We start from the raw sequence: 27846 nt of genomic DNA on the forward strand, positions 1-27846 counted from the left end.
GTTTATTAGTAAATAATACTGTTAATAATTCTAGCTAATTTATTAATATTAGCATTGCTGTGATATTCATTAAATAAAAGTAGAAATAATAATTCTAGACTAATCATCATCAATCTGATTATCAATGATTCTAAACTATTAATGAATTTATTAATTCTAGTCTTATAATAATTCTTATTAACAAGCCTAAACTATTGCTCAATTATTATGAATTCTACCCTAGCAATAATGATTCTTATTAACAATTCTGGGCTAGTAATTAATTAATTACTTGTTCCGAATGCTAGTGTAACTGTAATAATTCCTATTAACAATTCAAGACTATTGATTAATTATTATTATGAATTCCAGTTTAATACTAATGATAATAATTCTTATTAACAATTTTAGGCTATTTATTATTCATATTATGTGTTCTCTGGTGTGTATTAGTTATTACTATTAGTCTAATAATAATCACTATTATGAACAATTCTAGGTTATTTAATATTATTCATATTAACTTAGGTTTTCTTATACTGTTATTATGACACATTATCGGCCTTTGTCATTATTAATATACATTTCTCAGGTGTTAGTAATACTCGGCTCAGAGGATGATCACTCTTGTTAGCCCCTATAGAGTTTTTTAACAGGATTAATTATGTTCACGCACATTCCAGGCTGTTAAGCTTTCTGCCATTAAGAATGTTAAATTGCTATTTAGTATCATTATTAACGAATCTCGGCTACTCTGTGTTACTGTTTGTTAATATTCCCACCTCTAGACCCTGCTGATTTATTCCCCTTTCGCCGCGCTCCTGGGTCGCTCTTACGAGCCGTTCCAGGCCATTAGCTTTCCCCCACCGGCAAAGGCTCTTAAACCCAGATTGTGTGCACAGCGCACCTAGCTCAGGCCCGCAGTCGGTCATGCTACGCCGTCCCCATCTGCCCGCTCACCGTGAGCCTCCATCCCTTCCCCCGCCGGGGTGCTGAGAGCCATTGAACCAAACTGCAAACCCTGGATATGATGGAAACCACAGCAAGCCAGGGGCCCCCCAGCACCCTGAGTTCCAGCACCGCTGCCTCCCGCCTCTCTTCCTGCTTCACTCCAGCCCCGAAAAGTCTCAGCACACCCCCCTCCTGCCCCCCAAACTCATCCACGCCAGCGTCTCACCTCTCCATGTGCTCCCCAGCCTGGCCAACGCCTGGGGCCTGTTCCCCCAGGGCCCAGATTTCGCAGTCCTCGGATCACCTGGGGTTTGTATGCTTTCAATTAGATCCTGGGTTTACAAGACCCCACCATCCCACCCCTTTGCCCAGTTTACAAGCCCTGGGGTCTCAGCCTCCACACGAGCTGACGACCCAGCTGAAATCAGAGTTTTATTACCTCCGCACGGCTCCGATTCGTTCAACCTCCGACGGGAGAAGGGGAAACGGCCGGGTGAACTGTGAAATTGGATGTTGTTTTCTAAAGAGCCCGCCCCTGCTCTCACCACTAGACCCCAGTCCCCTCCCAGAGCCAGGGAGAGAACCAGACATCCTGGCTCCCAGTCCCCCCTGCAGTAACAACTAGACCCCACTCCCCTCCCAGAACTGGGGATAGAACCCAGGAGTCCTGGCTTCCAACCATCCCCCACTCTAACCACTAGACCCCACTCCCTTTGGTTAGAGCGGGGAGGGTGGGGGGCAGCCAGGACTCCTGGGTTCTATCCCCAGTTCTGGGAGGGGAGTGGGGGTAGTGGTTACAGCAAAGGGGACTGGGAGCCAGGACGCCTGGGTTCTATCCCTGGCTTTAGAAGGGGAGCGGGGTCTAGGGGTTAGACCAAAGGATCACATACTTTTTAATCCCTTCCTACAGCAATAGCGAAAAACATTCACAGCCCTTTGATTTCTCACCTTCAGCCCAGCTCCTGCTCCTGCTTGGATCACAGCTCCCCACGGCTCCCACTTGTCTTATTTCCTCCAGCCATGAATATCTTCTCCCTTCCTACCCCTCCCCTACCCACACGTCTCGGGGTCCCACACACTCCAGCCCACCCTGGGCCTGCCCCAGCTAATACCCCAGTATTGATACGAACACCCATAGCCTGTTGCAGCTAATACCCCAGTAGTGATACTAACACCCATAGCTTGTTACAGCTGATACCCCAGTATCAGTACTAACATCCCATGCCTGCTGCACCTAATACTCCAGCCTGATCCAGCTAATACCCCAGTATTGATACTAACACCCTGAACCTCCTAGAGCTAATGCCCCAGTATTGATGGTAAAATCCTGTGTATGTTGCAGTTAATGCCCAAGCTCTGGTACTAACTTCCTGAGCCTGATGCCTGGATGGAGCTAATCCCTCAGCCTGATGCAGCTGATACCAAAGTATGGGTACACCCTGAGCCCCAGGCATAGAGAGGAGAATGGGGGGCCTTGGCGCAAGGGGTGGGCACCCAGAGCCCCTGGCATGGGGGAGGGGGCACCCAGAGCCCCTGACATGAGGGGGAGCAAATGGGGGGTGCAGGGAAGTCTCTCAAATGCAGGGGCCGGGAGGGTGGCCCCCAGGGGCTGGGGGGTGCACGGAGCCTGGGGGGATGCAGTGAGCTGAGCCGACAAGCAACAAAGCATGAAACCCTCCGGTGCTAAAATATGAGCTAATGGTGCCCCTGCCCCCCCCGGCAGCTGGCAGAGACACCACGTGTGTATGTGTGGGAGGCTTATACTGTAATGCCCCCCCACCCCCAGCACAGGAACACTTTCTTTCTTTCTTTCTTTCTCATTTCCCACTCATTCTCTTCTTCTTTCTCATTCAAAATGTTCTATTTTTCATCCTCTCTCTTCCCCCTTTTTCTGTTTACTGCATTAGTTCTTTCCTTTTTCATTTTTCGTTCCCTCTCGTCTCTCATTCATTCATTGTCTCTTTTCATCCTCTCTTTTCAATTTTCCATTCCATCTTCCTTGGGTCATTTGTTCTCTTTCTCTTTTCCATTCATTTTTTTTCTGATTTGCATTAATCTCCAGTTAGTGTCTGTTTCATTCATTCATTCGATATTTCTCTTCAGTTCTGTTTCATTCACTCTCTTTTGCTTTCATTCTTTCTTTTTCATTCATTTTCTAATTTCTCATTCATTTCTTCATTTTTCTTTTTTCATCCATTCATCCAACATTTCTTTTCAAATTTCCATTCATTCTCTTTTTCTTTCATTCCTTCTTTTCTGTTTTTCATTCTCTTTATCATTCATTCTCTAGCTAAGTTTTTCATTTTTCTTTTTCATTCTTTATCTTTGCTATTTTTCATTAGTTCTTTTTTTCATCCATTTGCTCTTTCTTTCTTTTCTATTTTCAATTCTTTTTTTTTATTTATTTTTCTTTTCCAGTCTTTTCTATATTTACCTTTCTTTTTTTATTCATTCTCTGTTGTTTACTAAATTTCCTCCTTTTTCTTTTTCTTTTATTCACATTATATTTCTTTTCAATTTTTCATTAATTCTTTTTTCTTTCACTCATTCTTTCTTTTCTAGTGTTGATTCATTCTCTTTTACTAATCCATTTTTTCATTAATTCTTTTCTATTCTTCCTGCTCTCTTTTCCCCACTCTTTGCTTTCATAGATTCATAGATACTAAGGTCAGAAGGGACCATTCTGATCATCTAGTCCGACCTCCTGCACAGCGCAGGCCACAGAATCTCACCCACCCACTCCTATGAAAAACCTCACCTATGTCTGAGCTATTGAAGTCCTTAAATCATGGTTTAAAGACTTCAAGGAGCAGAGAATCCTCCATCAAGTCAACCATGCCCCATGCTACAGAGGAAGGCAAAAAACCTCCAGGGCCTCTCCAATCTGCCCTGGAGGAAAATTCCTTCCCGACCCCAAATATGGCAATCAGCTAAACCCTGAGCATATGGGCAAGATTCACCAGCCTAACACCTTCTTTCTCTCCATCCATTCTCTAGTTTATTTTTTCATTTGCTATCTTCATTCTTTTCAATGTTTTGATTCATTCTCACTTTTCAACCCATTTTCGCTTTTTCAATCATTCATTCTTAGCTATTTTTCATTTCAATCTCCCTCTCAATCTTTCTTCTCGGTTTCAATCATCTTTTCACTTGTTCATTCTTCATTCACTTTTTGCTAATTAGTTGATTCATTCTCTTTCCTGTTTTTCATTCTTTCTTTTTCCTTTTACAGCCTTCTTTCTTTCTTTTCATAGTTTCATGTCTTTCCTCATTTCTTCATTCGTTCTTTCTCTCATTCACAAGCACATTTCCCAAACAAACTCACCTTCCATTTCTCCTTCATCCCACGCTCTGCACCCACCTGGAGTTGATGCCCAACTCACCCCAAGTGGCCAGCCCTGAACTGTGTGTTAGGGCTTCTGGATCTGACCCCTCCGCACCCCATTTATGGGACCCAGGAGTCCTAGCCCTGGCTCTGGGAGGGAAGTGCGGGCTAGTGGTTGTGGGGGGCGGGTCTGGGACCCAGGACTCCTGGATTCTCTCTCAGACTATGGGAGGGGAATGGGGTCTAGTGGTTAGAGAAGTGGGGCTGGGAGCTAGGAGCTAGGTTCTCTCCTCGGAAAGGGGAGTGTCCCCAGGACACCCATCAGGGACTCAGATTCACACGTCTCACAATGGACCCAGATGGGCACCTCTTAGATCCCACTCCGATTTGAGGTCCATGGGGGGGGGGTTGAGAAACCGATACAGCCAGGACGGACCCTGGACTCGCTCGGACTCACCGTGCCACGGAGGAGATGGTCGCCCCCCAAAAGACAAGCCAGATACCCCGGATTCTCCAAGGAGGGACAGGAACACGAAGCCGGGTGTTGCTCTCATGGGGCAAGAGCTGGGGTTGCCTGGCGTTCCCCACTGAGCCCTCCAGCCTGTCCCAGCTGCTGAGGGCTTGGCGCTCCAGGGGGGCCAGCTGTGGGGAGAGGCGTATGGGGCTGGGAAAAGGAGGGGCGGGGGCGGGATGGGGCAAGGGAGCGAAGGAAGGAATCAGCAGAGAGGATGGTGCTGGCTCTCAGCCTTCCCAGACAATTGTACCTCTTTCAAGAGGCCGAGTCTTGCATTCCCCCTAGTTTCACCTCCCTGAAAAAGACGTGCTTCCAAAATCAACCCACCAAATACGACAGTGCCACAGCCACAGTGTTACTGAAAACCTGCTTCCCCTCGCCTTGTCCCCATATCACATAAACCAACCGGGCTAGAAATCCTGTCCTTACCTCCCAGGGAATCGTACACGGAGCCGTCCGAACCCGTCACAATCTGGATGAAATGTTCGTTTGTCCTGACTTCGCAGGCGCGTTTTATGTCGCCTGCCGTAAAACCAGGCAAATATCTGGATGAGTTGTTAGACCCCCTGGAAGACCTCAGCGTATCCCTGGGGATACATATTCCTGGTAGATTCCTGGTAGAGAACCACTGGATGGAGGGACCCAGACCAGCACTTGGGTCGTGGCTGGGTTCAGACCTTCTGCTCTAGGGGGCGCTGGCTTCCATCCAGCCCCAGGGCAGGGACTGGCTGGCTCAGGGGGGCAGGGAATGGGGCGCGGGGCCTTTCCCCTCAAGGGGGCACTGGCTGGCTCAGGGGAGCGGGGAATGGGGCACGGGGCCTTTCCCCTCAAGGGGGCGCTGGCTCCCATCCGGCCCCAGGGCAGGGACTGGCTGGCTCAGAGGGCAGGGAATGGGGCATGGGGCCTTTCCCCTCAAGGGGGTGCTGGCTCCCATCTGGTCCCAGGGCAGGGACTGGCTGGCTCATGGGGGTGGGGAAAGGAGCATGAGGGGCAGAGGAATCTGTTTTTATTCTCAGCTGCCCCATGGCTGTAAAGTGGGGAGAACGATTCTCTTGGGGTCTAGTTAGAGTGGGAGCTCCATGGGGCAGGGACGATCTCTAGGTCTGTGCAGCACCCGGCACAACGGGGCCCGTGATTCTCCCCCCACAGCTCTGATGGTGCCCCTCACTCCCAACCCGCAGCCCTCTACCAGCCCAGCCCTGGGCCGGCCCCCCGCTCTGCCCCTCACTCCCAAATCGCAGCCCCCTGTTAACCCAGCACTGGGCTCCCCCCAAAGCTCTGCCGGTGCCCCTCACTCCCGACTCGCAGCCCCACCTCCCATTCCCAGCTGGCCAACTCTGTCCCTCACTTGATGAAAGCAGCCATCAATCTCGATGCTGGTTTTATGACCCCCCTCCGCCCCCCGCCCCGGGTTGCCCATTTGGATCAAAGGTTAATTAATCCGAAGCAGACCGTGTCCAGAGTTATTCTGACCCCCGCCCGGGCAGGTGGTCCCAGCCCTGACACACAAGCCGCTATGAAAGACCAACAGGGCCCCGGCCCTGCCAGGGGGCTGGGGACTCAGTGGGGGGCTGTGGGGACACAGCAACCATTTGGGACTCAGCTTGGAGGGGGAAGGGAAAGGCAGGTGGGATTAACCCTGAATCAGAGACGCCTGTCACCCTAAAGGAGCTCGGATTTCACATGCCCGGCGCCAGGATGCAGCCCCTCTGGGGTGGGGCAGGGGCTGGGTATACAGGGACCCCTTGCCAGGCGCTGGGACACAGCCCCTCTGGGGTGGGGCAGGGGCTGGGTATACAGGGACCCCTCGCCCCGCGCCGGGATGCGGCCCCTCTGGGGTGGGACATGGGGGCTGAGTATACAGGGACCCCTCGCCCAGGTCAGGGTATGAAGGGTTGAATCTTACCATGTGATTGGCCAGGCCATTGTGATGTCTGGGGTGGGTGCCGAAGGCGATTGGCCGTGAGGCAAGCGGGCAGGGCATCGCGAGGTCACCCCCTGGTGGCCGGCCATGGCCTGGGCGGTGTGGCTGGCACTGTGGGTGCTGGGGGGTCCGGGGGTCCGGGGCTGTCTGCGCTGCGACCCTGGCTCCATGCGGCTGCTGCGGGAACTGAAGGGGCCCTACCTGGGCAGGCAGCTGCGGGGGGACCCGGACCTGCGGGCGCGGCTGGAGGCCCTGCTCGAGCGCAGCCTCGAGGGGCTGGCGGAGCTGCCCATCGGGCCCCAGAGCTACATGGGGGTCATCGGTGCGCAGGGGCCCCTACCCCCCCCACCACCCCAATACAGCCCGGAGGGAAGGGGGGAGAGGGAGTTGGGGGAATGTTAGGAGAGGAAGGGCTGTCTGGGAGGGGCCGCAATCCAGAGCGTTGGGTCTCATCCCCTTTGCTGCCCCCCCAACACATCACTCCCCCCAGATGAGAAGACGATGGGAGAAGCCGCCGCCCACTTCAGACGGGCTGTGATCCGAATCATGGAGAATGACTTCAAAGGTACCAGCCCTGGGGTGCCCCTCACTCCTGACCCGCAGACCCCTGCTAGCCCGGCCCCGCCGGTGCCCCTCACTCTTGACCCGCAGCCCCCTGTTAGCCCGGCCCTGCCGGTGCCCCTCACGCCCGACCCGCAGACCCCTGCTAGCCCAGTCCCGCCGGTGCCCCTCACTCCTGACCCGCAGCCCCCTGCTAGCCAGGTCCCGCCGGTGCCCCTCACGCCCGACCCGCAGCCCCCTGCTAGCCCGGCCCCGCCGGTGCCCCTCATTCCCGACCCGCAGCCCCCTGCTAGCCCGGTCCCGCCGGTGCCCCTCACTCCCGACCCGCAGCCCCCTGCTAGCCCAGTCCCGCCGGTGCCCCTCACGCCCGACCCGCAGCCCCCTGCTAGCCCGGCCCCGCCGGTGCCCCTCACGCCCGACCCGCAGCCCCCTGCTAGCCCAGTCCCGCCGGTGCCCCTCACTCCCGACCCGCAGCCCCCTGCTAGCCCGGCCCCGCCGGTGCCCCTCATGCCCGACCCGCAGCCCCCTGCTAGCCCGGTCCCACCGGTGCCCCTCACGCCTGACCCGCAGCCCCCTGCTAGCCCGGCCCCGCCGGTGCCCCTCACTCCTGACCCGCAGCCCCCTGCTAGCCCAGTCCCGCCGGTGCCGCTCACGCCCGACCCGCAGCCCCCTGCTAGCCCAGTCCCGCCGGTGCCCCTCACGCCCGACCCGCAGCCCCCTGCTAGCCCGGCCCCGCCGGTGCCCCTCACGCCCGACCCGCAGCCCCCTGCTAGCCCGGTCCCGCCGGTGCCCCTCACGCCTGACCCGCAGCCCCCTGCTAGCCCGGCCCCGCCGGTGCCCCTCACGCCCGACCCGCAGCCCCCTGCTAGCCCGGTCCCACCGGTGCCCCTCACGCCTGACCCGCAGCCCCCTGCTAGCCCGGCCCCGCCGGTGCCCCTCACTCCTGACCCGCAGCCCCCTGCTAGCCCAGTCCCGCCGGTGCCCCTCACGCCCGACCCGCAGCCCCCTGCTAGCCCAGTCCCGCCGGTGCCCCTCACGCCCGACCCGCAGCCCCCTGCTAGCCCAGTCCCGCCGGTGCCCCTCATGCCCGACCCGCAGCCCCCTGCTAGCCCGGCCATGGGCTGCCCCCTTCCAATTGCCAATGAGGCAGCGCCCTCTGCTGGCTGCTCTGCGATTTTGCAGCTCCATTAACCATTTGAACCCTGAACCGCTTAGACGACGTGTGTCGATTCTAGGAGAGGGATTTTCGCGGGGGGTGGGGGTGTTTGCTCTGTATGTGGGTGGTGGGATATGGGGGGAGGGGCTCCGCTTTGGTGTCGGGGAGGAGTGTCTAGTTTTCAGTTAAATTCCCCTGTTGCCTCTTGAACCTAATGACGGGTCGGGGCAGGAGCTGCGCTGCTGAGTCACATGGTGAGGATCTGAGGGGTGGGGCTGGGATGGCTGAGGGTTATGGGCGTGGCTAGACGGGAGCCACGCCCACAGGGTTGCCCAGTTGTGTGGGGCTGTTGCACTGTCCTGTGTGGTGTTCACAGCACCCTGGTTGCTCTGCAGATGGGCAGCTCTTCAACGAGGTGATGTGGAGTCTGCAGGAGCTGAGAGAGACCTTCACAAGCCTCATGGCCCGATTCCAGAGAGAGGGTGAGGGAAGGTGCCCCTCACTCCTGACCCGCAGCTCCCTGCTAGCCCTGCCCTGTTCCCCCAAGTTCTGCCCGTGCCCCTCACTTCCGACCCACAGCCCTGTTCCCCAGGGAATTGGGGGGGATGGGCCCCATTTCTCACCCTTCTTAGATTCATAGATTCATAGATACTAAGGTCAGAAGGGACCATTCTGATCATCTAGTCCGACCTCCTGCACAGCGCAGGGCACAGAATCTCACCCACCCACTCCTACGAAAAACCTCACCCATGTCTGAGCTATTGAAGTCCTCAAATCGTGGTTTAAAGACTACAAGGAGCAGAGAATCATTCATCAAGTGACCCGTGCCCCATGCTACAGAGGAAGGTGAAAAACCTCCAGGGCCTCTCCAATCTGCCCTGGAGGAAGATTCCTTCCCGACCCCAAATATGGCGATCAGCTAAACCCTGAGCATATGGGCAAGATTCACCAGCCAGATACTACAGAAAATTCTTTCCTGGGTAACTCAGATCCCACCCATCTAATATCCCATCTCAAGGGATTCGGCCTATTTACCCTGAATATTTAAAGATCAACTAATTACCAAAATCCCATTATCCCATCATACCATCTCCTCCATAAACTTATCGAGTAGAATCTTAAAGCCAGATAGATATTTTGCCCCCACTGCTTCCCTTGGAAGGCTATTCCAAAACTTCTTCCTTCTTGTTTTACAGTTTTTTGCCCGAATAAGTGTGGTGAGTGGGAGCTGGGGGGGGTGTGTGAGGGGAAGGGACAGATCCTGGGGGGTTCCAGGGACCCCATCTCTGATTCCCTGCGGGGGTCAGGGATCTCCATGCTGGGAGGGTCCTATTTTTGACTGCACTCCAGGCCAGGGCGCCCTGACCTCCTGATGCTAACCCCCCTGCAGCCGTTCAGGGCCTTCCTGCTGACCCCCAGTGATCCCCCACCTCCCGCCAGCCCCTGAATGCCTGGGACACTGGCACCAACCTTACTCCCTGAGGGGCCTTCCCCCCACCCCAGCTACTGGGGCTCTGATTCTCCCCTGGGCTCTGACCCCTGCCTCTCTGCAGGGCCCAAACCGTGACACCATCTGGGCTCTGACCCCCACCATCCCTGACATCCCTCTTGGCCCTGATCCCTGCCTTTCTGCAGGGCTCTGACACTCCCCCCATCCCCCGGGCCCTGACCACCGCCTCTCCGTAGGGCTCTGACCCCCCACCCCCTGGCTCTGACCTTCCCCCTGGGCTCTGACCCCCGCCTCTTCACAGGGCGCATGGTTCACCAGTTCATCGACTGTCGGGCCTGTGGCACTGAGCTCTACTCCTGCAACCGGGACCTGCACTGCGGGGGTGAGTGGGGTTGCCAGGGAGGGATGGAGGGGTCAGACGATGTGAGGGGGTCGACTGTGAAGGGATTCGTGGGGGGGGGTCTAGAGGCCTCCAGCCTGTTTTGGGGTTTCACTCCCAGGCTCCAGGGCACAACTCCTCCTGCAGGGTCAGGAAGGAAAATCCCCTCCCCACCACATGGTGAGGTGTATTGTGGGTAACGATGGGGTCCCCTATATCTAACTTTGGCCACTGTCAGAAGCTGGACTGGATGGGCCCATTGCTGTGACCCAGGGGGTGAGTACTGGATTGGATGGGCCCATTGCTCTGACCTGGGGGGTGGGTACTGGGTTGGATGGGCCCATTGCTCTGACCCCGGGGGTGTACAGGGAGGGATGGACCCATTGCTCTGACCCGGGGGATGGGTACTGGGGTGGATGGGCCCATTGCTCTGACCTGGGGGGTGAGTACTGGGGTGGATGGGCCCATTGCTCTGACCCGGGGGGGTACAGGGAGGGATGGGCCCATTGCTGTGACCCAGGGCACACTGCTGGGGTCGATGTGGGTGGCATTACTGGGGTGGATGAGATGGCGGGGTGGGGGGTTATGGGCTCTGATCTCTGGGTCTCTGGCAGAGCGGAGGCTGCAGGTCCAGCAGGACAACGACCTGATCCTGGACTGTGCCTTGACCTGGCACCGTGCCAGCTACGGGGCCAAGAGCTACCGCTTCTACCGGGTACGGTGCCCCTCACTCCCAACCCACAGCCCCCTGCTAGCCCGGCCCTGCCCCACCCAGCTCTGCTGGTGCCCCTCACTCCCGACCCGTAGCCCCTGCTAGCCCAGCCCTGGGCTCCCCCCAGCTCTTCCGGTGCCCCTCACTCCCGACCCCCAGCCTGCATGATCCCTGTGTCTCTCCGGCAGGCGGTGGGGGGCGTGGAGCAGGTCATAGTCACGGGCCCCGATGCCTTCCTCGTGAAGAAGGAGGCGACAGTGAACGACTCGGGGCGCTATCGCTGCGAGATGCTGAACACCCAGGGCTGGGTCTGCTCCGAGCTGCGCTTCCAGGTGACAGGTGAGGCAGAAAGAAGCCAGGAGTCCTGGCCCCCAGCCCTTCCCCCCAGTTCTAACCACTAGCCCCTACTCCCCTCCCAGAGCTGGGAGAGGAGCCAGCCCCCCCCGCTCTAACACCTGTCCCCTCCCCCTTGCAGTGACTCCTCTGCCGGGGAATAGCACCCCACCGCCTGCGCCGCCCCTGCTGGGGCCCCTGACGCTGCCCCACCCATCACGGAGCCCAACCCCCCCGGGGGGGCCTGGAGACTGGACCGTCTGGGTCATCATCGGGAGCAGCGCTGGGCTGGTCCTACTGCTCCTCGGGGGCTGGTGAGTCCAGATGCCAGGGTCCCCCCCCCAACCCTTCTCCCAGGGGGCAGGGCCCCCTTGTGCCAGGGTCTGCGTGTCTGGGGGAGGACGGGGGGAAAGGCCCGTGCCATGGTGGGGGGCAGGTGCTGGCTCTGTCTCCCCCCCCCACTGACAGCTCCCCCACTCTCCTTCCCTAACCCGCCTTCCCCATCCTACAGTGCCTGGGTCTATCGCCGCCAGCAGAAGGTGCCAGAGGAGGACGGTGGCAGCCGGGGGGGCAGCTGAAGACGTGACCCACCCCCCCTCCGGAACCAACCCCCCCCCAGCCCAGCACTGGTTCCTCCCATCTCCAAGGTGTGGAGGGGTACTGGACCCCTTCCCCCCGCTACATTGAAATAGATAGAATTTTATTGCCAATGCACTGTGGTCCCAGACTCCTGGGTTCTGTCCCCACCTTGGGGAAGGGAGCGGTGTCTAGTGGTTGGAGCGGGGTGGGGGGCTGAGCTGGAAGCCAGGACACCTAGGTTCTATTCCTAACTCAGTGTGTCTCAGTTTCCCTCCCTATGGACAACCCCTCAGCTGACCCCCCCCCCCCGCCCAGCTGGAGTTAAAAACCACAGAGGCAGCCGGTGCAGTGGGAAGGGGCTTTATTGTGTGGGGGGAGCAGCTTGGCTTCCAGGAGTCCCCCCTTGACTGACCCCTCCCCCAAGCCAGCACTTGGGGTAGGGGCCTCCCCATCCATGTGGGTGGAGCCATCAGAGCTATGGAGCTGGGGCAGGGGTTGGAATGAGGCTAGGCAGTTCCAGGTGAATGGGGGGGGGGGTTGGTTGTAAGTGGGGGTTTCTACTCACTCCCCTGCAGATCGGGGCCCATGGGAGACCAGAGCCCCCACTGCCCCCCCAGTGATGTGTGTGATAGCGAGCCCCTACCCCCACGCTGGGGAGCAAACAGGAGTTGAGTTCCACTGCTGTGAGCTTCCCCACGGCAGTGCCCCAAAGGGGTTATGAGCTTCCCCACGGCAGTGCCCGGAGGGGGCTACGAGCTTCCCCACAGCAGTGCCCTATCACCCAATCAGTCCAAATTTCTCAGTAGCCTTTGAGAAGCTCGTGCCCCCCCCCCGTGCTATGACACCTCCCCCGCTAGTTCAGCCCCCTTAGGGAGCTGCCCCCTCACCAGTGGTCGGAGACCCCCCGCCCCTTAATTATCAGGCAGGGCACAGTGATGAGCGGGGATGGGGGGGATGGGGTGTAAATGGGAGGGGGCCAGGAGCTGGGGGCCAGCCTGGGGGGGAGGAGGGAGTGAATGGCTCTGGGAGGGGAGGACCCGGTCCCAGTGGGGGAGAGTGAAAAGGGCTGGGGGGGGCAGCGGGAGTGGGGTAGCCCCCAATAGAACACTAGGCTCAGAGATGGTACAGTCCAACCAAGATGGCATCTACAGTCACCATTTCCCCACCCCCGTCTGCCAGTAAAACAAGAGGTTAAAAAAAAATGGTACGATCCGTCCAAGATGGTGTCTAGAGTTGGCCACTCCACTCCCAACCCAGCTAGGTCCAAAGATGGTACAATCCAAACAAAGATGGTTTCCACAGCCTCCCCTCTGGTCAGTAAGACACTGGAGTCAAAGGTGGTATGTCCCAAACAAGATGGCATCCCACAGGTGGAGTTGCCTTCCACCTGTCAATGGAACACTTAGGTCCAATTAAATGGTACGGCCTAAATAGAGGGCATTTGGACTTGGCATCACCCCAAGCACCAATGACTGGACCAATCCAAGATGGCACTTGGAGCTGACGTGACTCAAACACCCGTGGTCTGATCCATTTAAGATGGTGGTGGAAGCTGGCATCACCCCCAAACAATGGCTTAACCCATTCAACATGGCAGCTGGAGCTGATGTGACCCTGAACACTTATGATATGACTTACATAAGATGGCAGCCACCCACCGTATCACTCTGAACACCAACAGTTTGATCCTTCCAAGATGCCCCTTGGGGCTGACAACCAAAACAGCAATGGTTTAATCCATCCAAGATGGCATCCAGTGTTGACGTCACCCAGTAAAATGGTTTCACCCATCCAAGATGGTGTCTGGAGTTGGCATCATCCCCAAGCAATGGTTTCATCCATCCAACATAGCATCCAGTTGGCTTCACCAATCAATGGTGGCATCCTGAGCTGATGTCAACCCCAAACAATGGTTTCACCCATCCAAGATGGCATCTGGAATTGATATCATCTATCCAAAATGGCACCTAGAGTTGATGTCACTGCAAACAATGGTTTCATCCATCCAAGATGGCACCCAGAGTTGATGTCACCCGGAGTAATGGTTCCAAACATCCAAGATGAAACCTGCAATTGAGGTCACGCCAAACCAGGGTTTCACCTATCCAAGATGGTGCCGGGAGCTGACGTCACTGAGAATAATGCTTCTACCCATCCAAGATGGCACCTGAAGTTGATGTCACCCTGAACAATGGTTCCACCCATCCAACATGGCGCCCAGATTGACATCACTCCGAACAATGGGTCCGTCATCCAAGATGGTGCCCGGAGTTGACGTCACCCATCCAAGATGGCGTCCGCATTGGTGTGATTGGTTGGCCTCTCTGGGGTGGCGGTGGGGGGCTCCCCATGGCCGGGCCAGGGGACCCGCACCCCCTACCACTGCTCCACCATCAGGTCAATCATGTGGTTGACGCTCAGTTCGGGCGAGTCAAAGAAGTCAGTGGAGAAGATGCTGCTGCCGCCAGGGGCGCCGGGCCCCAGCCCCGAGGCCGGGCCGGCCGTCAAGGCCTCCAGCCAGTCGACGGGGTCAAACGCGGGCCGGGGGCCGGGCGATGGGGGCCCCTCCGGGGGCTCCGGGGAGAAGACCCTGCGCAGGGAGTCTGAGGGGGACGAGGAGGAGGAGGAGGGAGGGGTGAGGAAGTCGTAGTGGCCGGGGAAATCTAAGATGGCCGCTGCCGACGGGCTGCGACGGGGCTTCTTGCAGGGCGCCCCCTGCTGGCTGAGGGGCGAGGGGGGCCGGCGTGGCTCCGTGGGGAGCAGCAAGGGGGCATCCGTGGGGAGCAGGTCACCTGGAGAGGGGGTGTGGGGGAGTTAGATAGACATGGGATGCTGAATGGCACCCCCCATGCTGCTCCCTGCAGCCCAGCGCCCCCTGCTGAGCCCCCCGCTCCACACAGCCCAATGGCCCCTGCTGAGACCCCGTCCCCCACTCTCTGCAGCCCAGCACCCCCCGCTGAGCCCCCTCCTCTGCTGAGCCTCCTGCCCCACTCTCTCGCAGCCCAATGCCCCTCGCCTCTCGCTGAGCCCCCCACCCCACTCCCTGCAGCCCAGTGCCCCCTGCTGAGCACCCAATGCTGCTCCCTGCAGCCCAGCACCCCCCACTGAGCCCCCCTCCTCTGCTGAGCCCCTGCCCAGTTCCCCACAGCCCAGCACACCTGGCCGAGCCCCCTGCACCATGGTGCCCCATACACCAGGCTGAGGCAGGGGGGGCGAGTGCTGAGGGCGGGGTGGGGTACCCGGGTCTCACCTGCACACCCCAGCGGCTCCTCCAGGATGTCTTCGATTGACTGACTTGGGACCAGCTGTGGATGGGGAGGGAGAAAGGGAGTGAAGGGCAGAGGCTGGGGCATGGCCCCTCTGGGGTGGAGCACAGGGGCTGGGTATATGGGGACCCCCCCCGATACCTGGGCTTTCTGGATGGCCTCCTGCAGCTCCTCCTCCAGGGAGCGGGAGGCCGGGGCTGGGCTGGCCGTGATCTGCAGGGGCAGTTCTAGGTCCTCCCCGATTGGCTCACAGGAAGGGGGACAGAAAAACTGAGGGGGGAGGGACATGGGGGTAAATTTGAGAGTCCCCCAGCTCATCCCCTGCTCCCCACATAGCCCTATGCCCATCCCTCCTTGGCAAGGCTCCGCCTCCCTCCGAGTGCCCCTCCCCTATCAACTGGCCATGACTCCGCCCCCTCAGCTGCTCCCCACTTACCTGGGATGCCCCACCCTCTCTGATTGCTCCGCCCACTCCAATTATGGTACAGCCACACCGACTGCCATGTGCCCTGCCATTTGGCCCATCCGCCCCACCCAGATCATGGCCCGCCCCCAGCACGCATGCTCCCACCCCAATCCTGCCCCGCCCCTGGCACACATGCTCCCACCCCTGATCATGCCCCGCCCCCGGCACACATGCTCCCACCCCTGATCATGCCCCGCCCCCTGGCCCACAAGCCCCGCCCCCAGCTCTCACCAGGAAGCCCTCTCTCCCAGGGGCCGTGCCCTCGGGGGTCTCCCCGGCGGAGGGGTGGAGGCCGTGGCTGGCCAGGGGCGAGGGGGGCAGGGGCTCGCCCTCTGGGCGGCCTCGCCGGCACTGTTGCAGCTGCAGCTCCTCCCGCAGGTCGTCGGCCTCCTGCTGCTCCCGCCGCAGCTCCCAGGTCAGGCTGTCAATGAGCCGCTGCTTCTCCCTCAGCGCCCGGTCGGCGGGGGGCAGGGCCGGGGGGGGCGGTCCCGGGGCCCCCCGCACCTGGAAGGGCTTCAGCCGCTCCAGCAGGGCCGGCTTGGTGCCCGACACCGGCAGCCCGCGCTGGCGCAGCTGCTGGCGGAGCTCTGACACCTGTGGGGTGAAGGGGGTGTCAGTGGGGGGGGACAGACGGATGCCCCCGTTCCACCCCCCCAAGAATGTCTTCTTGGCAGAGGAGGGAACCCCTCCAATCCTCTAGCCCCCCACAAGCTTCTTATCTCTATAATCCTCCCCACCCCTCACAGCCCCACCCCCACCCCTCCAATAACCCCTCCCCACCCCCTCACAACCCCGCCACCCCTCCAATAACCCTCACCCCACCCTTCACAGCCCCACCCCTCCAATAACCCCTCCCCACCCCCTCACAGCCTCACCCCTACCCTTCCAATAACTGCTCCCCACCCTCTCATAATCCTGCCACCCCTCCAATAACCCCTCCCCACCCCTCATAATCTTGCCACCCCTCCAATAACTCCCCTCCCCACCCCTTCACAGCTCCACCCCCACCCTTCTAATAACCCCTCCCTACCCCCTCACAATCCCCCCACCCCTCCAATAACCCCCCTCCCTACCCCCTCACAGCCCCACCTCTCCAATAACCCCTCCCAACCCCCTCACAATCCCCCCCTCCAATAACTCCCCTTCACAGTCCCATCCCCACCCCTCCAATAACTTCCCTCCAACCCCCTCACTCCTCACCCCATACCTCCAATAACTCCCCTCCCTACCCCATCATAGCCCCACCCCCATCCCGTCACAACCCCCCATGCCCATGACCCTCCCCCATTCCCTAACAACCGCCAAATCCCCACTCCCCATTTCCTCCTCCTCCACCCTGGCAGCCCCCCCGCCAGTCTGCCCCCAGGGGGAGCAGGAGAAGGATCAGGGTCCTCCCCAGATTTGCCCCCTCACAGACACACTCACTGTCAGGTCATCCAGGTTGGCAGGCAGCAGCTCAGGCTTGGGGGGCACAGGAGGGGTGGGTGGTGTGGGGGGGGCTGCCAGGGTGATTTGGGGGGCTGCAAAGCTGATCACCGGATCTGGGGAAATACTGGGGGGGGGCAGAGAGAGAGGGGGAGTTAGAGGGGGCAGATTTAGTTAGGGGGGATTGATAGGGTTCAGTGGGGGTTGGGGTAACTGGTGCTCAGGGGGTGCAGGGAGTTCAGAGGGGTATCTGGCACTGAGGGGGTGCAGGGGGAGTTGGGGGGTACCTGGCACTTGGGGGGTGCAGGGGGATGGGGGTACCTGGTGCTCAGGGGGTGCAGGGGGGTACCTGGCACTGACAGGGTGCAGGGATAGTTGGGGGGTACCTGGCACTCAGGGAGTTCAGGGGGGTGCAGGGGGGTACCTGGCACTGAGGGGGTGCAGGAGGATGGGGGGTACCTGGTGCTCAGGGGGTGCAGGGGGTACCTGGCACTGACAGGGTGCAGGGATAGTTGGGGGGTACCTGGGCACTCAGGGAGTTCAGGGGGGTTCGGGGGGGTACCTGGCACTCAGAGGGTGCAGGGGGAGTTGGGGGTACCTGGCACTCAGAGGGTGCAGGGGGAGTTGGGGGTACCTGGCACTCAGAGGGTGCAGGGGGATGGGGGGTACCTGGTGCTCAAGGGGGTGCAGGGTGGTACCTGGCACAGAGGGGGTGCAGATAGTTGGGGGGGGTACCTGGCACTCAGGGGATTCGGGGGGGTACCTGGCACTCAGGGGGTGCAGGGCGGGCACACACAGCGCTGTGGGAGGTCCCGGGGGGGCCGGCGGCTGCTGTTGCTGCAGGATCTGGAGCTGGAGGAAGAGCTGCTGCTGCTGGAGCAGGCGGGCGTAGGCAGCGTCCAGGGGGGCTGGGGCCCGGGGGGGCCGGGCCGCGGGGGGCACGTACTGATGGTACTTCAACTTCCTCACCTTGGGCTTGGGGTCCTTCGCCTTCTTGGGGCGTGGGGGGGCCTGGGGAAGGGGGGAGAATCCAGCTGGGACCCACCAAGTGCCCCTTCCCCACCCCACCCCACTACTGGGATCACCCCAACTCCAGCCTCACATCCCCCACTGGAACACCCCAATTTTGGCCCCCCCACTCCCTGGCTGAGGCATCTCAAAGCTGGCCCCACTTCCCCATCCCCCCACTGGGACACCCCAACACCAACCCCCTTCTGGGACTCCCCAATACCCACCCCCCCTGGATGGAACACCCCAGCTCCAGCCCCCCTATACTCCCCTCCCAGTTCCTGCTGGGGACCCCCCCGTCCCACAGCTCCCCACCCCATCCCCGTCCCAGCCTGGCACATACCTTGGGCAGCGAGGCCGGGGGCTTAGGCGGGGGACTGCCCGCAGGAAGCTGGGAATTGGGGTCCGGGGCAGGCGCCGAGGGGGGCAGGGACTCCAGGATTGACAGCAGCTCCGGCTGCAGGGAGAGGGGCCCAGAAAGCCAAGGAGTCACAGAGCAGGGATAGAACCCAGGAGTCCTGGGCAGCCCCCCTCCTCTCCCCAACTCTAACCACTAGACCCCACACCGCTTTCATGTTCTCTCCACAGGTACCATTGCGGAGAGTGGACCAGATGATATGTCTGGGGGGAGAAAGCAGAAGGAGACCCCGCTGGTTGGGAGGCATGAGATGCGATGTCCTGAGGTTGGGGGTTCCACGACCACCACTCCCAAGAGGAGAAGGCGGGTGGTGGTGGTCGGGGACTCTCTCCTCCGGGGGACTGAGTCATCTATCTGCCGCCCTGACCGGGAAAACCGAGAAGTCTGCTGCTTGCCAGGGGCTAAGATTCGTGATGTGACGGAGAGACTGCCGAGACTCATCAAGCCCTCGGATCGCTACCCCTTCCTGCTTCTCCACGTGGGCACCAATGATACTGCCAAGAATGACCTTGAGCGGATCACTGCGGACTACGTGGCTCTGGGAAGAAGGATAAAGGAGTTGGAGGCGCAAGTGGTGTTCTCGTCCATCCTCCCCGTGGAAGGAAAAGGCCTGGGTAGGGACCGTCGAATCGTGGAGGTCAACGAATGGCTACGCAGGTGGTGTCGGAGAGAAGGCTTTGGATTCTTTGACCATGGGATGGTGTTCCATGAAGGAGGAGTGCTGGGCAGAGACGGGCTCCATCTTACGAAGAGAGGGAAGAACATCTTTGCCAGCAGGCTGGCTAACCTAGTGAGGAGGGCTTTAAACTAGGTTCACCGGGGGAAGGAGACCAAAGCCCTGAGGTAAGTGGGAAAGTGGGATACCGGGAGGAAGCACAGGCAGGAATGTCTGTGAGGGGCGGGCTCCTGCCTCATACTGGGAATGAGGGGCGATCAACAGGTTATCTCAAGTGCTTATATACAAATGCACAAAGCCTTGGAAACAAGCAGGGAGAACTGGAGGTCCTGGTGATGTCAAGGAATTATGACGTGATTGGAATAACAGAGACTTGGTGGGATAACTCACATGACTGGAGTACAGTCATGGATGGTTATAAACTGTTCAGGAAGGACAGGCAGGGCAGAAAAGGTGGGGGAGTAGCACTGTATGTAAGGGAGCAGTATGACTGCTCAGAGCTCCGGTACGAAACTGTGGAAAAACCTGAGTGTCTCTGGATTAAGTTTAGAAGTGTGTGCAACAAGAGTGATGTCATGGTGGGAGTCTGCTATAGACCACCGGACCAGGGGGATGAGGTGGATGAGGCTTTCTTCCGGCAACTCACGGAAGCTACTAGATCGCATGCCCTGATTCTCATGGGTGACTTTAATTTTCCTGATATCTGCTGGGAGAGCAATACAGCGGTGCATAGACAATCCAGGAAGTTTTTGGAAAGCGTAGGGGACAATTTCCTGGTGCAAGTGCTAGGGGAGCCAACTAGGGGGAGCGCTTTTCTTGACCTGCTGCTCACAAACCGGGTAGAATTAGTGGGGGAAGCAAAAGTGGATGGGAATCTGGGAGGCAGTGATCATGAGTTGGTTGAGTTCAGGATCCTGACGCAGGGAAGAAAGGTAAGCAGCAGGATACGGACCCTGGACTTCAGGAAAGCAGACTTTGACTCCCTCAGGGAACAGATGGCCAGGATCCCCTGGGGGACTAACATGAAAGGGAAGGGAGTCCAGGAGAGCTGGCTGTATTTCAAGGAATCCCTGTTGAGGTTACAGGGACAAACCATCCCGATGAGTCGAAAGAATAGTAAATATGGCAGGCGACCAGCTTGGCTTAATGGTGAAATCCTAGCGGATCTTAAACATAAAAAAGAAGCTTACAAGAAGTGGAAGGTTGGACATATGACCAGGGAAGAGTATAAAAATATTGCTCGGGCATGTAGGAAAGATATCAGGAGGGCCAAATCGCACCTGGAGCTGCAGCTAGCAAGAGATGTCAAGAGTAACAAGAAGGGTTTCTTCAGGTATGTTGGCAACAAGAAGAAAGCCAAGGAAAGTGTGGGCCCCTTACTGAATGAGGGAGGCAAGCTAGTGACAGAGGATGTGGAAAAAGCTAATGTACTCAATGCTTTTTTTGCCTCTGTTTTCACTAACAAGGTCAGCTCCCAGACTGCTGTGCTGGGCATCACAAAATGGGGAAGAGATGGCCAGCCCTCTGTAGAGATAGAAGTGGTTAGGGACTATTTAGAAAAGCTGGACGTGCACAAGTCCATGGGGCCGGACGAATTGCATCCGAGAGTGCTGAGGGAATTGGCGGCTGTGATTGCAGAGCCCTTGGCCATTATCTTTGAAAACTCGTGGCGAACGGGGGAAGTCCCGGATGACTGGAAAAAGGCTAATGTAGTGCCCATCTTTAAAAAAGGGAAGAAGGAGGATCCTGGGAACTACAGGCCGGTCAGCCTCACCTCAGTCCCTGGAAAAATCATGGAGCAGGTCCTCAAAGAATCAATCCTGAAGCACTTAGAGGAGAGGAAAGTGATCAGGAACAGTCAGCATGGATTCACCAAGGGAAGGTCATGCCTGACTAATCTAATCGCCTTTTATGATGAGATTACTGGTTCTGTGGATGAAGGGAAAGCAGTGGATGTATTGTTTCTTGACTTTAGCAAAGCTTTTGACATGGTCTCCCACAGCATTCTTGTCAGCAAGTTAAGGAAGTATGGGCTGGATGAATGCACTATAAGGTGGGTAGAAAGCTGGCTAGATTGTCGGGCTCAACGGGTAGTGATCAATGGCTCCATGTCTAGTTGGCAGCCGGTGTCAAGTGGAGTGCCCCAGGGGTCGGTCCTGGGGCCCGTTTTGTTCAATATCTTCATAAATGATCTGGAGGATGGTGTGGATTGCACTCTCAGCAAATTTGCGGATGATACTAAACTGGGAGGAGTGGTAGATACGCTGGAGGGGAGGGATAGGATACAGAAGGACCTAGACAAATTGGAAGATTGGGCCAAAAGAAATCTAATGAGGTTCAATAAGGATAAGTGCAGGGTCCTGCACTTAGGATGGAAGAATCCAATGCACCGCTACAGACTAGGGACCGAATGGCTCGGCAGCAGTTCTGCGGAAAAGGACCTAGGGGTGACAGTGGACGAGAAGCTGGATATGAGTCAGCAGTGTGCCCTTGTTGCCAAGAAGGCCAATGGCATTTTGGGATGTATAAGTAGGGGCATAGCGAGCAGATCGAGGGACGTGATCGTTCCCCTCTATTCGACACTGGTGAGGCCTCATCTGGAGTACTGTGTCCAGTTTTGGGCCCCACACTACAAGAAGGATGTGGATAAATTGGAAAGAGTACAACGAAGGGCAACGAAAATGATTAGGGGTCTAGAGCACATGACTTATGAGGAGAGGCTGAGGGAGCTGGGATTGTTTAGTCTGCAGAAGAGAAGAATGAGGGGGGATTTGATAGCTGCTTTCAACTACCTGAAAGGGGGTTTCAAAGAGGATGGCTCTAGACTGTTCTCAATGGTAGCAGATGACAGAACGAGGAGTAATGGTCTCAAGTTGCAATGGGGGAGGTTTAGATTGGATATTAGGAAAAACTTTTTCACTAAGAGGGTGGTGAAACACTGGAATGCGTTACCTAGGGAGGTGGTAGAATCTCCTTCCTTAGAGGTTTTTAAGGTCAGGCTTGACAAAGCCCTGGCTGGGATGATTTAACTGGGACTTGGTCCTGCTTTGAGCAGGGGGTTGGACTAGATGACCTTCTGGGGTCCCTTCCAACCCTGATATTCTATGATTCTATGATTCTATGATTCTATGATTCTTCCAGAGCCGGGGATAGAACCCAGGAGTCCTGGGCAGCCCCACCGCCTCCCCCCAACTCTAACCACTAGACCCCACTCTTCTTCCAGAGCCGGGGATAGAACCCAGGAGTCCTGGCTCGCAGCACCCCCTCACCCCACACCCCTCACCATGTGGTAACTGCAGTAGCAAAAGTCAGACACCAGATGGCAGCAGAGACCCAGGGCACCCCCCAGCTCCGCCAGTGCCCCTCACCCCCGACCCGCAGCCCCCTCCTGTCCCCAGCTCTGGGCTCCGCCATGTATCTCACCTGGTCAGCGGCCCCTGAGGCCGAGGGGGGGGATGGGTTGCCGGGGGGCCCCCCCAGACAGGGGGTGAAGCACGGGGAAGAGGAGGAGGACGATGAAGAGCTGCTGAGATCCTCATCTAATAGGAAGGTCCCAGGGGCAGCAGGGGCTGGATCAGCTGGGGGGGGGGGGAATTAGAGAAGTCTCGAAAATCTCACCTGCCTCCCTGAGTCAGCCGACCCTCCTATTCCCAGAACCATCCACCTTCAGCCACTCATTTTGTCTTAGGGAGAGAACCCAGGAGTCCTGGCTCCCAGCCACTCCGTTCTACCCACTAGACCCCCTCCCCTCCCAGAGCCGGGGAGAGAACCCAGGAGTCCTGGCTCCCAGCCCCCTGCTCTAACCACTAGCCCCCACTCTCCTCCCAGAGCCGGGGAGAGAACCCAGGAGTCCTGGCTCCCAGCCCCCCTGCTCTAACCACTAGCCCCCACTCTCCTCCCAGAGCCGGGGAGAGAACCCAGGAGTCCTGGCTCCCAGCCCCCCTGCTCTAACCACTAGCCCCCACTCTCCTCCCAGAGCCGGGGAGAGAACCCAGGAGTCCTGGTGCCTGCCGTACCTTTCACAGCATCTTTGAGGCTGGCGTCCAGGGAAAGGATGTTTTTCGTCACGAGCTCCAGCGGCCCCGGCCGTTGCAGGAGTTTCTCCTTCAGATCCTCGGCCAGACGCGTTGTCTTCTCCTTCCACTCTGAGGGGTCCCCCCCAGACTCTGCCGGGGGGGAGGGCACAGCGTGAGTGGGGGGGCACAGGTCATGGGTGCGGGAAGCCCAAGTACCATGCATTGATCTGTCTGTGCCAGTCATGGGACCCAGACATCTGGGAGAAGGAACCAGGAACCGAGGCAGGTGAGCCATAGATGGGCTGGGGCAAAGGATTGGAGACCCAGATGTCCTGGTGGGGGGGACCCCAGATGAGCCGGAGTATGGGATTGGGGACACAGGTGTCCGGGCGGCACCTACCTTCTGTGAACTGGCCCTTGGCAGCTCCTAGTTTGTGGGTTCTCGTCTGAACCTTCACCTTCAGGGTCTCGTTGGCCTGTAAGGGGTGGGGGTCAGAACAGCCTGGAACAGTAAAGGGGGGTATTGGGGTGCTGGGGGGGAGCAGGGCAGGAGCACTGGTTGCCGAGGGGGGAGTGGGGTCTAGTGGTTACAGCAGTGGGGACTGGGATCCAGGGCTCCTGTCCTCTCCCCAGCTCTAGGAGGGTTGTGGGGTCTAGTGGTTAGAGGGGGTGGGGGCTGGGAACCAGGACACCTGGGTTCTTTCCCGGCTCTGGGAGGGGAGTGGGGTCTACTGATGGGGGGGTATTGGAACCAGGACTCCTGGGTTCTCTCCCTTGCAAGTCTCTTCCCCTCTCTGTGGCTCAGTTTCCCCCACTGTCCAATGGGGAGTTTGACTCCCAACCACCTGAATGCGTCTCCAGCACAATAAGCCCCTCCAGTGGGTGGGGGGTCATTTGCATATTCCATTACCCAGCCTGCCTTGCAGCAGCAACACAGCCACACAAGTCTCTCCTCCCCCCAGGCCAACCCGCTTGCTCACCCGGCTCTGCTCTGGGGTCCCGTTCACCTCCAGGTAGGTCGGGGAAGGCTTGGTCACAGCTGTGGGGAGAGACGGGAAGGTTAGAGCCCTCCACCCTCAGTAGGAGAGGGGTCCCTGGAAGCCAAGGAGGGCTGTGAGGTTGGGCTCCATCACAGACATGCTGTGGTTAGTTACCCAACACCTCCCATCTTCTCCAGGGCCCCGGTCCCTGCCCCCACCCCCACCCACCCTAGCCCTCCCCCATGGACCCACTCCTTAACAGCCCCCCCATTCCAACCCCTCCCCCTTGGTCCCACTCACGTGTCAGGAGATGCTGCTCCTGGGATCTGCGATGCTGCATCCTCAGCTGCAGCACTGGGGGGGGGGGGAGAACACAGTCAGGGGGTATGGGACCACCAGCCCCTCCCCCCAGGAATCCCCCTTTCCCCCACATCCCAGGGGTCCCCCCCCACAGAGCTCTGCATGCAGCCCCACAATCCTGGGCAAACCCCCAGCCCCTGCTGCCTCTCAGTTCCCACCCGGGATGGAGGGGAGGAAACAGGGGGCAAGGGGGAGGAGCATGGGATTGGGGTGCATGGGGTGGGGGAGCGGAGGACGGGGGGAGAGAAGGAGGGGCCAGCGAGGGGCAGATGGGGGAAGGGAAGGGGCAAGGGAGGGGAGCAGGCAGAGGAGGGGGGAGGGGCATGGTGCTCCCTTCTATTCTTATCCTCCCCCCGCCCCCCTAGCAGGTGTCTGGCGAGTGGCAGCTGGGGTGAGGGGAGCGAGAGCTATTTCGGGAGCTGGTAACTTGAGACACCCCATCCCCCACAGGACCACCCTCTCCCCACCCCATATAACCCCCACCCATAGAATACCCCCGGGGGCTCAGCAGGGGGCGCTGGGTTGCGGGGGGCCAGGGCCGGGGCTCAGCAGGGGGCGCTGGGCTGTGGGGGGGGCTGGGGCTCAGCAGGGGGCGCTGGGCTGCGGGGGGCCGGGGCTGGGGTTCAGCCAGGGGCGCTGGCTGCAGGCTCTGGCTCTGAGACCGTGGGCTGCGGCTGGCTCTGGGGTGGCTGCGTCCAGCGGTTGAACAGGCAGCCAAGAGGAGATTTAGGACAGGAAGTGAAGGAGAAGCTCATTTCGGGGGGTGGGGGGAATCCTGATTCATTAACCCCCACAGGGATGGCTACTATTTCCCGGCAGAGCAGGCTGGCGGAAGCCCTGCAGTGCAGAGCTCCAGACCCCAGCTTGGGAGGGGGAGGGTTATGGCCATGGGGGTTGGGGGATCACTCAACCCTCTCCCCCTCCTCCGCCCTTTGTGGCTAAACCAGGGCCTGGGCTTTGCCCCAGTCAGGAGGGGGCAGGGTTGTTTTCTTCACAGACACCCCCCTCCACCCCCGAGGAATCCCTTCAGCTCTGGGACCCAGGCATCCGGGCAGAGGCGGGACCTCAGGTGGGCCAGAATGAGGCCTTGGGGACCCAGGCATGCAGGACAGGGAAGCTGGGAGCCCCATTTCCCGGCCCCACTCACCGGATCGGAACTTGCTGCGGATCAGCATGGAGCGCTCGGAGGCCAGCAGGGTCATGGTCAGGGCTGGGGGTGTCGAGCGCGAATGGGGGGGCACCTAGCTGGGGGGACCCCAAAACAATCCAGCAGGGAGGAGAGACAGAAGGAGAACGTGGGGGTCACAGATAGAGCTTGTGACTGAACAACCCATCCCCCAAGAAAGGGGGGAGATTGAAATGTCCCAGGGGCGGATAATAGCAGGCAGGGAACATTCAGAAACTCTCACTCAGTGGCTTCTAGCCCCCCTGCTCTAACCGCTAGTCCCCACTTCCCTCCCAGAGCCAGGTATAGAACCCAGGAGTCCTGGCTCCCAGCCCCCCTGCTCTAACCACCTCTCCCCACCCCACCCAAAGCCAGGAAAGGACCCAGGAGTCCTGGTTCCCAGTACCCCCCTACCCCAGTTCTAATCCTGTTGGGACAAAGATTTTTCCCTGCATAGGGGGTCATTTTAATTCTAGACACACACACATCCCAGTTCCTTGCTGAGGGGGGAGGCTGGGGTGGGGGCGGGGGAGTGAAGCGCAGATCTAGGGGGCTCTATGTGGAGGGGGAGAGAACAGAGGGGAGAGGGGATCTGGGGGCCGATCTAGGGAGCTTGGGGGACAGGATGGGACAGTTTAGAGAGAGGCATATCTGGGGGGGGCTGATTGGGAGGCAGGGGATCAAACAGCAGGGTTTGGGGGGACCTGGTGGGGCACATTCTGGGACATGAAGATCCAGGGGGCAAATTTCAGGGGGGGTTATAGGAGGACAGATTTGGGAGATCAGATTTTGTGGGAAAGGGATTGGGGGCATGTTTGAGGCAGGGATGTCTTGGGGGTCAGATTGGGGGGTGGATTTGGGGGGCTGGGTCAGGACTGGGTGAAGGGACATCGATTGAGGGGTCAGAATTGGGGAGAGGGATGGGGTCAGGTTCGGGGGGATCCAGTTGGGGGATCTAGGGGTCGAGTTGTGGGTTGGAGGCTCTAGGGAGCAGGTGGAGGATCGGGGGGCCCCAGAAGGCAGGTTGGGGGATCAGAGGGCTACAGGGGGCCAATTTGTGGGATTGGGGAACTCCAGGGGGTTAGTAGTGGGGATTGGGGGCTCCAGGGAGCAGGTTGGGGCCCCAGGAGGCAGATTGGGGGTCGGGGATCAGGGTTCCAGAGGGCAGGTTGGGGGGATCGGGGGCCGCAAGGGACTGGCTGAGGGTATCATGGGACTCCAGAAAGCGGGTTGGGGGGATTGTGGGGCTCCAGAAGGCAGGTTGGAGGCCCCCAGGGGGTGGGTTGGGGGGGATCAGGAGGCCCCAGAGGGCGGGTTAGAGGGATCGGGAGGCAGGTCAGAGGGATTGGGGCCCCCAAGGTGTGGGTTGGGGGGATTGGGTCTCAAGGGGGCAGGTTGGAGGCTCCAGGGGGTGCATTGGGAGGATTAGGGGCCCCAAGGGGCAGGCTGGGGGCATCATGGGGCCCCAGAGAACAGGTTAAGGGGATTGCAGATATCAGGGGCCCCAGAGGGCAGGCTAGGGGGATCGGGTCTCAAGGGGAGAAGGTTGGAGGCTCCAGGGGGCAGGCAGGGGGATTGGGGGCCTCATGGGGGAAGTTGGTGGTATCTGAGGCCCCAGGGGGTGGGCTGGGGGGATCACAGGGCCCCAGAGAGCAGGTTGGGGGGCCCAGGGGGCAGGTTGGGGGTATCTGGGGCTCCAGGGGGTGGTTTAGGGGATCGGAAGGCCCCAGGGGGCAGGTTGGAGGAACCGAGGGGCAGGTTGGGGGGATCACAGGGCCCAGGGGGTGTGTAGGGGAGTATTAGGGTCCCCAGGGAGCAGGTTGGGGGATTGGGGGGCCCCAGGGGGGATGTTGGGAGATCCCAGAGGACAGGTTGGGGGGGATCATGGGGTGAGGTTGGGGATATTGGGGGTCCCAGGAGGTGGGTTGGAGGGACTCCAGGGGGTGGGTAGTGGGGATTGGGGGCAGGCTGGGGGATCGGGGCCGGAGGGGGTGGGTTGCGGGGATTGGGGCCCCAAGGGCAGATTGTGGCGATTATAGGGCCCCAGAGAGCAGGTTGGTGGGGGATCATGGGGCCCAGGGGGCGAGTTGGGGGATCGGGGGGCCCCAGGGGGCAGGATGGGTGCATCGGGAGGGCTCCAGGGGGCGGGCTGGGGGATAGGAGCACCCAGAGGGCAGGTTGGGGGGATCGGAGAGCCCGAGGG

General features: G+C 59.1%; 2 protein-coding genes across 2 annotated transcripts; one reads left to right on the plus strand and one right to left on the minus strand.

Moving 5' to 3' along the window:
• Positions 1-6780: 6780 nt before the first annotated feature.
• Positions 6781-11862, plus strand: IZUMO1 (izumo sperm-egg fusion 1). Its single transcript, XM_038381168.2, has 9 exons — positions 6781-7015; positions 7184-7258; positions 8806-8892; positions 9607-9627; positions 10162-10242; positions 10854-10954; positions 11140-11290; positions 11427-11598; positions 11796-11862. Exons 1-9 carry the CDS (start codon positions 6781-6783, stop codon positions 11860-11862), a joined length of 990 nt encoding a protein of 329 aa, XP_038237096.1.
• An 846-nt stretch (positions 11863-12708) lies between these two features.
• MAMSTR (MEF2 activating motif and SAP domain containing transcriptional regulator) lies at positions 12709-25811 on the minus strand. The gene is made up of 13 exons (XM_043501686.1): positions 25518-25811; positions 24419-24538; positions 24119-24177; positions 23539-23614; positions 23139-23288; positions 22546-22700; positions 18372-18485; positions 17784-18031; positions 17021-17147; positions 15827-16291; positions 15271-15399; positions 15114-15168; positions 12709-14655 (listed from the first exon to the last, which is right to left on the minus strand). The coding sequence occupies exons 1-13, from the start codon at positions 25678-25680 to the stop codon at positions 14240-14242; spliced, it is 2277 nt and encodes a 758-aa protein (XP_043357621.1). The 5' UTR covers positions 25681-25811; the 3' UTR covers positions 12709-14239.
• Positions 25812-27846: the final 2035 nt, after the last annotated feature.

This window comes from Dermochelys coriacea, chromosome 23 (genome assembly GCF_009764565.3).
Source record: "Dermochelys coriacea isolate rDerCor1 chromosome 23, rDerCor1.pri.v4, whole genome shotgun sequence".
Taxonomy (NCBI): Eukaryota; Metazoa; Chordata; order Testudines; family Dermochelyidae; genus Dermochelys; species Dermochelys coriacea.